This window comes from Pyrus communis, chromosome 12 (assembly GCF_041283825.1).
Source record: "Pyrus communis isolate YQ-2024b chromosome 12, ASM4128382v1, whole genome shotgun sequence".
NCBI lineage: Eukaryota > Viridiplantae > Streptophyta > Magnoliopsida > Rosales > Rosaceae > Pyrus > Pyrus communis.
Genome location: NC_142576.1, coordinates 2,128,552 through 2,138,597, shown reverse-complemented (window position 1 = coordinate 2,138,597; position 10,046 = coordinate 2,128,552). Strand labels below are relative to the sequence as shown.

Here is a 10,046-nt window from a genome sequence, read left to right as displayed (position 1 = left end):
GACTAGCATTAGGATGATCACATATCTAGTTACTTAAAATGGTGCGGTGTTAGCCTCAGATGTTCAATGCATTAGAGATATTTTCTTAAAAAACTGAATCATTGTTGAGAGTTTTGAAATTGCCGATTAAATGCATAACTTCGAAATTACTGATCTTCAATGCATCAGAGATATTTTCTTGAAAAACTCATTGAGAGTTCTGAAATTGTCAATTTTAATGCATGACTTTGAAATTATCGATTTTCAATACGTCAGAGATATTTTATTGAAAAACTAAAACGTTATTAAGAATTTTGAAATTGTCGATTTCGTGAATGAATATGAAATTCTCAATTCAATGAATGACATTTGACTCTATTGTGTGACATATGGCACCATCTGCTCCGTTGATGAAGGATATTCTTTTCAATAATGCCGATAGGAGTTGTTTCGAGCAAACTCTTATCGCAATCATAATTAAACAATCTTCAATTTGATTGATTTGTTAAAAAGAATTTTTTTTTAATTACTAGAGATATTGTACACTAATCTACACTAAGAAAATGAGGAGAGTTTGAACTTGGAACACAGTGTTTAAGAGATTTTTCAGTTTTCACGTACTTATTCGATTGTTCCTTCCTGTAGTTAACTTTCACTGGTTCCCTTCCTCTTTTAATATTGTTCATGTTTCCTGAAGTTTTTGAACCCTTGGACTTCACAGGACCAGACTTGGACATCTTAACATCAGCAGCAACTCCCACCTTTGGTGCCGGATTTGAGGCTGCCTTTCCGTTATTAAATCGTGCGGAGGATGGTTTTCCAGTGCCACCATTGCTTTGTGGGGCTGCATTTGAAGTAACCTGACTTTTAGGTTCTTTTTGGTTTGGAAGTTGATATTCCAGGCAGATTCTGGATGAGCACCCTGAGATTGAATACCCAAATCTTGAGCAACAAAGGCTCTTCTGCATTTTTGACAACGCAACAACAATCGATTTGCAAAGTCTTTGAAGTATTGGTATTTTGTCTTACAAGAAGGACAACGTGTCCAGAATGTGTCTGGTGGGAACCGTGACTGAGGAGTATTGTTTTGTTTCCTGACAAATAAGTTTCCATTTGTCGGTTGAGCTGTTGGTGAAGAACCATTTTTCACTTGAGCTCTACGCTTCATGTCATACGTAGAGCGCTTTGGTTGGTCTGCCATCACGCTTACTGCTTCCCCGATCAACTTAAAAGCAGCCTCCGCACCAGCAAACTTATTCTTATCAGGATGAAGTAACAAGGCCAGCTTCCCGTATTGTTTCTTGATGCTTACGTTACATCATCAGCGTCCGATTTTTGAATCTGAAGAATTCTATACCATTCCATTTCAAATCCACCTATTTTGTTCTCCGTTGAACGGTGAACTTCACAGACTGTAAGTAATTTCTCAATGCTCTCAAGCCCAGGGAAGAGTCGTTGTGCCTTTTGAGCCATCTTCCTTGCTCCTGTGAAATCATTGTTTTGGCATTTTTACTTCGGATAGTTGCAGTGCCTTAAACACTTCCTCTTTGTTGCACTCCATGACTGATTTAGAATCAAAACAAATACAATCTATGAGGACAAAAACCACCATAAGCCGAGATTAGTAGTAAAAGCAGCAAATATAATATTAATGGAGAAAAATGGAAACTCCCCAGATTTTCAAAGAAACAGAAGCCTAAAGTGAACCCCAAAAGCATAATTTTTGTCCCATAAAGCATCCAAGCCTCCCTTCTAAAATCTTCTTAATTTACCATCCCAAAATCACTGTGCCTTTCACAAAAAAAAGAGCTCACAAAACCAACGGAAACAACCCTAAGCACAACGAAATACAGACAATGAAGAAACAACTGGTCTTTGGGAGAAAGACAAACGTTAGGTCTTCTCCTTTCACTCGAGTTACAAGTGTTTAGCCTTTTAAAATCACAGAAAATGGCTGGAGCAAAGAAATGTCCCTATATTCCTCCTATCGACACTAGAGGTTGCTAGGGTTTCCGCTGAGAGAGAGAGAGAGAGCTTACTGGTGATTGTAGATTGCTAGGGTTTCCGCTGAGAGAGAGGAAGCGAATGTGAGAGGAACATTTGGAGGCAGAGCGTGTTAGAGTGAGTAGACTTCATATGGTAGGAAAGAATTTTTTCCTACCATATGAAGTCTACTCACTCTAACACGCTCTGCCTCCAAATGTTCCTCTCACATTGTACAATATGAAGTCTACCATATGAACATTTGGAGGCAGAGCGTGTTAGAGTGAGTAGACTTCATCTGGTAGAATGAGTAGATTTCATATTGTACAATGACATGTGGTGTTTCTTCTCGTGTTTCAAAACTTTCAAGCACACTAAAAGTTTTTCGTAATGTAAAGAGGAAGATTCCCACACTAGTATCTTCATATAATCCTCCACATGAAGAGAACTGCAATCACACATTCTAACACAGCGGAGAGAGAGGGTGTGTACTGGTGAGGTGGGGGGTCAGTGGGGAGGAGTCTTGAGTTTTCCATGAAATTCCATTTTTGGGTTTCATTCTCCTTAAGTAAATGAATAGTTATAAATATAAAATATTTACGTTAATAGAAAATACGTGGACAAGGTGATGCTCTCAAGAGGTGGAAGCGGTATTTACCCTTTTTTATAAATACGTACATTCATCTATGATGCACATATTTGGAGTTGGGTAATGCTAAGAAGACCAATTATTTAAATTAAATTTTGTAAATCATATGATGTGGTAGTTTATATGGGCTCATTTATGTATTTTTTGCAGGTAGCATTTTAAATTCTTTTTTATGATGCACTTGCATTTTTAATAAGGATTGGTTCCAAAAACACTCTCATCAATAATGCTTTAAGTCGTTTTAAAAGTGCTTCCATACAAACCTAGCTTATATATACATGTTTTCTATTTCCTTTGCAATACTACCATAAAAAAATGTTTGATGCTTTTTTATTTTCTTCCATAAAATAATGAAAAGTGTGTGCTTTGACTCAAATTTCTTGCCTACCAAAGTCATGCAGATTGCAATAAGAGTTATCTCTTTTGCATTTTTGTGCCTATATATATGAAGCTAATAGACTTTGTGCTTATTTACTGTCTCTCTTTTTGCATTTCATTGCTCTTAGAAAGGTTTGTGCTTTGTTTCCTTTTTCCTTTTTCTATTTTCTCCTTTTAATTTGTTTGTCTTGCTCATTTTTTTGCTTAATTCCTTTAAATATTTTTTTTCTTTCTTCTTTTGCATTGTTTAATTAACAATATATTATAATTGTGAGAACTATGAGTTCATAGCTGACATCACGGAACACTTCACCAACCACAATGGACTCAAGCATGTCAATGTGGAAAATTATAGGTCTATATTCGAACAACTTTTTAATTTCAAGGATGGGATAGTAGCATATGCCTATGTCTCACACAAAAAAGAATAGGAAAAGTTGTGCGGCTGTAATTTGTACTACATGGAATATGAGCACAAAGGTAGCACTTGTGCTCCTTCTTGTCAGATTCCATGTAATACATATTATAGCAGTTATTGAAGAACTTTCCTCCTTTTTTGTGTGAGACAAGGGCATCTGCTACTATCCCATCTTTAAAAATTAAAAAGTTGTTTGCATACGTAGCACATGTATTTTTCTACGCTTTAGTCCGTAGTGCTTAGTTAAGTCTTCCTGGGTGGTAGCTATGAGGTCACATTTTTTGCAATTAAAATATATTTATAATTCAACATTGCAAAAGTTTAAAAAAAATTAAAAGAAAGTAAGCAAGACAAACAAATTGAAAAGAAAAAATAGAAAGAAAAAAAAATGTAAAAGAGCATAAACCATTTTAACCAGCGCAATGAAATGAAAAAACAAAATATGCAGACCGCAATAAGCACTGAGTCTATTACGTTATAAAGTCAACCTAAGACTAAGCATTTTGGTGGGAAAAATTGGTAGTGACTAAATCCAAATGCAAAAGAGCTAGATGACTCTTATTGCAATATGCATGATTTTGGGAAGTAAGAAATATGGTTTCCGTTGCATTGCATGAACAAATTATGAATTTGTATTTTTTGCAATTAAAATACATTTATAATTTGTTCATGCAGTGAAACAGAGAGCATATTTCTTGCCTTCCAAAGTGATGCAGATTGCAATACAAGTCATCTAGCTCTTTTGCATTTGGATGTAGTCATATACCAATTTTCCCCACCAAAATGGTTGGCTTTATATGTATCTAACTAATAGACTTGGTGCTCATTGTTTCTCCATATTTTCTTTTTGCATTTCATTTGGCTAGTGACATTGAAATCTCAAACAGAAGAGACCAGAATGGACTTCAAACATTCTCTAGAAGTTTTAGGGGTTCGCTACAGAAAAAATCCTTTCTTGTCGAAGGACACTTGTCACCAAATATTTACAGTCTGGCGTAGACACAACAAGTTTCGAACTTCATGTTCACAGAATTACTTGACATCCCATAGGCGAGATAATTGAAACTTTTTATTGGTACAACAGGATAAGTGAATGGCTACTTGCCAAAAAGTACAAATCGAAATGAATTAACCACAGCTGCAAAAGTTCAGGATTGATCGGGAACGAGAGACTTGAGACACGTTCCTCATGTATTTCTTGCCAACACATCCCTGATCAGATGCTTTGGTGCTGCATTAGTGAACAATGATAGAAAAGGAGCATGATAAGATTACGGTTGAAAGGGCGGGTAATATGCAGGAAGATTTTACGGAGAAAGTTACAAAATTTTTAAGCCTTTCATGTTGAACTTACCAGGTGAACCAGAAAACTTTTCAACCTGTACAAATGCTTGATTGATGAACATTTCTGTCCCGAAAGCAACAGCTGCTCCACACTCTTGTGCTTCTTGTAAGAGTCTTGTCCATGTAGGTGTATAAATGGCATCAAACACTAAAGAATAGTTCTTCAAAGCGTTCTGTCAAAAGGAGCAAAGATATGTCAAACAATAAAGAGATTTGTGCGACAATCTTAATCATAATGTGCCGCTACATAATGGCCACACAAATCCAAGAAAGCATAATCTTTTTATCAAATTGATCACTTCACATGTTATCCGGACAAACCTTGGATAACGGTGTTTGATCAATTCTTGGTTCCATTCCAACGGATGTGGCGTTGGCAAGAACCATTCCATCCTCTGGATGGAAAGTTTCCAATTCCGCGAGAGTAATAGCTTCTCCTCCAACTTTATTTGCAAGTGCCTTGGCTTTGTCTAGCATTCAGAAGGGAAAAAAAAAAAAAAGAATTCGCTAAGAGATAGGACGGTCAATTCAAGCTGACAAGGAGAGAATGAATTTAATTAACCTTTACAACATGTTTCGGTTTCCATTTTTTCTTAATTTCCATCATTTTAAACATTTAACTCATTACGGATTAAGAGTTTAAGACCAATCACTTGGCTGTCAGAGTAAAAGCAGAAGATTCTCACCATACGTGCGATTGGCAACTACCACTCTTGCTCCCTTTTGTTTTCCGCCATATGCAAGTGCTGTTCCAGCAGCACCAGCTCCCATGACCACGAATAATTTACCGGCTAACGGGGAACCAGATCCATTACTTGAACCATTCAACGCTGCGCAGAAAGTTATAGCGGTTGTTCAACACTAAAATAGCTCGGTCCATATTTTTTTAAATGGTTAGTACATGAATATTCTATAGCTTGTGAAATGCAAAGCAACCTCGCAGTCCTTCCTCAATTGCCGCAATTGCTCCTAGATAGTCAACATTGTAGCCTTTTAATTTCCCGTCAGCCGGGTTCCTGATCATGCAATTAATAGCTCCTATTTCCTGTAAAATGATTTTACTGAGAAAAATACAACTGCGAGAAGGCTCAACGATCTTGCCTAGAGAAATTTAATGTCAAAATATTGAAAGGAGTCGGGATGGGAGGCTATGACAAAATGTCCGAAAGATATGAAAGAAATAAGGTACCTTGGCATGTGGATCGATTTCATCGCAGCATTTCAATCCTGCCTCCTTGTGAGGAATTGTATAACTGTTACGTATAAAAGTTATTTCCAGAATCAAAATTATGCTATTCTGAAGCTTCTGAGATCAGATTTTACCTGTATCCAGCGAAATCCGGTGAGTTGTAGGTATCAATAAAATTTGCAACGTTATCAACCAACAAAGGCAGATAAATTCCATTGAAATTGATAGATTTGAATGCTGCATTGTAAAGATGAGGGCAATTGCTGTGACGAATAGGATTTCCTATCACACCATGTACTTTGGTATCGGCTCCTATAAGTCTGAAATTGTACAAGTCCAATAGATCTCTTACGGTGGGCTGGCCAGGGGCTGATACTACTCCAGCCTCTATCGTACCAAATGTGAGGAATGCACCATACTTTGCACTAAGAACGCGTGAGATCAAACCCTTCTCGCCCATAACAAGTGCTATCATTGGGACCTAGAGTATCAGTTGAAATGTCATTCACACACTGCAGAAGCTGCCGTATAATGAGATTAACTCAAAATCAGATCAACGCGCTTGAGTCACTTACTTGAGAATGCACTAATACTTGAAATACACGTGCAGAGTCGGTGATGTCTAAGGCAGTTGTTGCGATCTTAACTATGTCAGCTCCCGTAGCTTGTATCCTTGCAACAAGATCACCTATTTCCTCAGAGGACGGAGTTTTCTCATAGTTGTGTGACGAAACGATGATTTTGACCTTTTCCGGCTTCTTCCCTTGAATGGAATTGTAGAACTCATCGGCCACCTTCAAAACAGAAAAACTCTAGTCAGTAAAATCTGAAGAAGATAAAAGCTTTCTATAGAAACTTTTCAACGATACATGAGATTCGTACCTTAAGTTCAACATCGATAAAATCCGCTCCCAATTCCATGGCTACACGCAGTGCATCTTGTCGCTGTTTGTCGTCGCCCTTATACTGTCCACCTTCCCATGATGGCCTACAAGGTAGCTGATGCGTAAGAAATGTTGCTAGACTACACTTAACAGAAACACTACACTGCCAAACTGAATTCGATAAATACGAAAACATATAAATAGCAACTAAAACAACATAAACAAAGCAATCAATCAAACTGCTCGTAGCCCTTAATCTAACGCGTTTGCTCAGCACCGAAAATCTCATTACTTGAGTCTCTCGGCAGACATTATTCGATCCCATACGCATAAAAGGCAATGCATTCGTTATCAAATTCTTAAAATCCGGAACTGTGACTAACTAGTAATGTGAATAGATTGTATCAAACTTAGTGGACTATTTCGGATTAGATTAGTTTCAGAAACTAAAAATTGACTTGATAAGGACTAAGTAGTATAAGAATAATAAAGCATTTAATGCAGTATCGAAGTACTTGAATTATTTTTTAGATTCAAATACTTTTTAGCCATTTTCTTTCTTTCCACCTTTCCTTCTCTCTTTCTTTTCCTTTCCACTGTCTCTCCTCCCTTTATCTACCTTTTCTTTTCTCTTTCTTTTCCCTCCCACTGTCTCTCCTCCCTTTCTCTACCTTTCCTTTTCACTCTCTCTCCTCCCTCGACATTGCGTCTTTCATCACCATTTTCTTTTCTTTTCCTTTCTTTTTTTTATGGTGAACTTCTTTTCCTTTTCGTTATGATTCCCCTAAACTATTGCTGCCACTTCAAATCCCAAGGCAAGTTAAAATTGTGCAAAAGGCTTCGTCCTCTCGGAACCCATCGCCATGGACTTCGCCATCACTCTTTCTATTTCATGCGCCTTCTCTGATTTTTTTTCAAAAAATCTCGAATTTTTTTGGGAAAAAGGAAGAATTTTTCTACTGGATTGTTGTTGATATTGTTTTGCTTTTTTTATTTCAAATTTTGGGAGTTGAAGTATGAGATTTAGGCGCTGGGTGGGGCTGGGTTTCAGATCTGGGCATGGGTGGTCAGACGGAGTTGCAAAGAAGTACGCTTGCAGAGGACGTAGCAGGCAAACGACGCAGGTTTGGAGACGGGATTAGTAATCTCATGCGTTTCGAGGGGTCCCACTAAGACCACCTAGCAAAGGACTTATTTGACACGAATCCGACTTAGTCTCATTAAAATTAGTCCTTTTTCGCACAAAACAAGGACTAGTAATCCCAGCTAGTGAAGACTAGTGGGGGCAAACAAGCCTGCCCTATGTGATAAACCAATATATTCAACAATTACCTGTAAGTGACAAGGGTGGGCAAAGGACTTTGGTTAATCAATGCGCCGAGATCTTGTCTTGGATTGAAGTTCTTCAAGAAATCCACCCGAATTTCAACGAGATCAGCGCCAACTTCCTTTGCCTTCCCCATTTGGACCAGCATCTGATCAACTGATTCCGCCATCACCGGCGCACATATCAGTGTCGAATTTCTTCGACTTCCATCCATGATATGAAGATCCGAAGCAGCCAACTGAAATCTCACCAAACAAATCAAACAAAAATGAGTATACAATTCAAGGCAGGAAAGTAAAATCAAGCTGAAACACCTACTTATTAAATTTCTTCCCCTGAATTTTCTTCAAAAACAGGGGAGAAGAACCAAATGGCATCAGATTTTTCATACATTTGAAGCAAAAATGAACTGAATTTTTTGGTTAGCAATGAAACCAAATAAGAAGTTAAAAACCCACTAAACCCAATACCCCAAATCTTCTGTTTCATTTTCCCTTTCCCTCCATTTTCTCAGCAACCAAACAAAAGGGTCGGATTATTTACCAGTTCGGTCCCCAGAAAACCAAGAATCAAACAAGTAGCATTCAAATCCGAAAAATACTAATCACAATCCTCAGTGCCTCTTAACAACAAAACAGAACACGGAGAGGGAGAGAGAGGGAGATAAAACAGAGTAGAGAGAGAACTTGGGTGCAGAAAGAGAAAGATTACCGGAAGGGTGTCGAGCGTCATTGTCGGTCGATTGCGTGAAGCTTGGAGGTTCAAAGCTGGCGACCAATGTCAGCAAAATAAACTCCTTTTCTATACAGACTAGCGAGAGAAAAAGAGATGAGAGAGAGAAAGTGAGGTTGGTGGTTGGGGTTAGGTGGAAATATATAGAAACAGGACAGAACAACGCTATATTTTCCGATCCTGCAAAGTAAAAAAATGGAGGATTTTCAATCTGTAAATGGCAGTTAATTAATCTTCTATCAGCTTTTGCATTTGTGTTAATGAATTTTTTACCGACACAAACTAACTTTTGAAAGTTTGGAATCGGTAGTTCATCGACAGATGGGCAGAGGAGCAAAGCAGCAACCGCGAAGGTAGTAGGTAGACGAAGCAAGTTGGAATTATCAAGCTGGCCTTCTTACTTGTCCGTCTGGGGATGGACCCTATTTGGATTTTTGCGCACTTCTGATAAGTCTTCAGATGTCTGGATTTTCTTTTAATTTTTTTTACTTCATAGTTATCAATTCGATCTTGACTTGTTCACTTTTTTTTATTAAGTCTACAAGTTATTTCGATTTAAAGATTATTTAATTATTCATATGAATCAACATATTGACAATCCATCATTAAAATATTATTTGTTAGCATAATTATAATCGTCGATTTGTTCGACATATATAAAAAAATTAACTTACAAGTGAGCTAAGAATTGAAAAGATTTTTTAGTATGCTGGGAATATGACCCGATATATGAAGCGTCATAATATAAGGGTTAAACTATCAATATGCCTCCTGAACTATCATCTAACTTTTGATTTCCTCCCTGAAATTTTTAATTGGAAAATTAAGAACTTAAACTAATTTTTTTTGGCCAATTTACCCCTGCTGTTAATTTTTCATTCATTCTATCCAAATTTCTGTTAAATGGAAGTATGTGCATAACAAGTGTGAGTAGTTCGGTCGCTTCATTCTTTAAAATAATTGAAAACATTACATTCTAAAATATAAACCTATGCAAATATGTGTGATTCTATAGCTTTTATGTATAAAGGTCTAGTGAAATGACACTTTTCTCCACAAAAGAGAGTTACATGGTGTGCACATGATAAGAGGTTAACGTTAATGTGGATGAAATTTCTTAAAAACTAACAGTAGGGGGAAAATCGGCCAAAAAAATTAGTTTA

At 37.2% G+C, this 10,046-nt stretch overlaps 1 protein-coding gene across 4 annotated transcripts; it reads right to left on the bottom strand.

The window, feature by feature from the left end:
- Nucleotides 1-4,306: 4,306 nt before the first annotated feature.
- LOC137745316 (bifunctional 3-dehydroquinate dehydratase/shikimate dehydrogenase, chloroplastic) lies at nucleotides 4,307-9,348 on the bottom strand. 4 transcript variants are annotated; one of them, XM_068485256.2, is made up of 12 exons: nucleotides 9,171-9,348; nucleotides 8,863-9,063; nucleotides 8,157-8,389; nucleotides 6,823-6,928; nucleotides 6,516-6,734; nucleotides 6,075-6,421; nucleotides 5,941-6,004; nucleotides 5,688-5,796; nucleotides 5,438-5,581; nucleotides 5,073-5,221; nucleotides 4,762-4,924; nucleotides 4,307-4,638 (listed from the first exon to the last, which is right to left on the bottom strand). In XM_068485256.2, exons 2-12 carry the CDS (start codon nucleotides 8,881-8,883, stop codon nucleotides 4,595-4,597), a joined length of 1,599 nt encoding a protein of 532 aa, XP_068341357.2. In that variant the 5' UTR covers nucleotides 8,884-9,063; nucleotides 9,171-9,348; the 3' UTR covers nucleotides 4,307-4,594. The 4 variants fall into 4 exon arrangements, with proteins under 4 accessions (XP_068341357.2, XP_068341356.2, XP_068341358.2 ...); XM_068485255.2 differs by having other exon boundaries at nucleotides 8,863-9,348; XM_068485257.2 differs by lacking the exon at nucleotides 9,171-9,348 and having other exon boundaries at nucleotides 8,695-8,884.
- Nucleotides 9,349-10,046: the final 698 nt, after the last annotated feature.

Bases quoted from the DNA above. Each gene is read 5' to 3' on its own strand.
- LOC137745316 (XM_068485255.2), bottom strand. From the start codon at position 8,883: ATGACGCTCGACACCCTTCCG. The intron at 5,797-5,940 runs GTACCTTATTTC...ATCATTTTACAG, and splicing joins AAATCGATCCACATGCCAAG to GAAATAGGAGCTATTAATTG. The intron at 5,582-5,687 runs GTTGCTTTGCAT...CTTTCTGCGCAG, and splicing joins AATTGAGGAAGGACTGCGAG to CGTTGAATGGTTCAAGTAAT.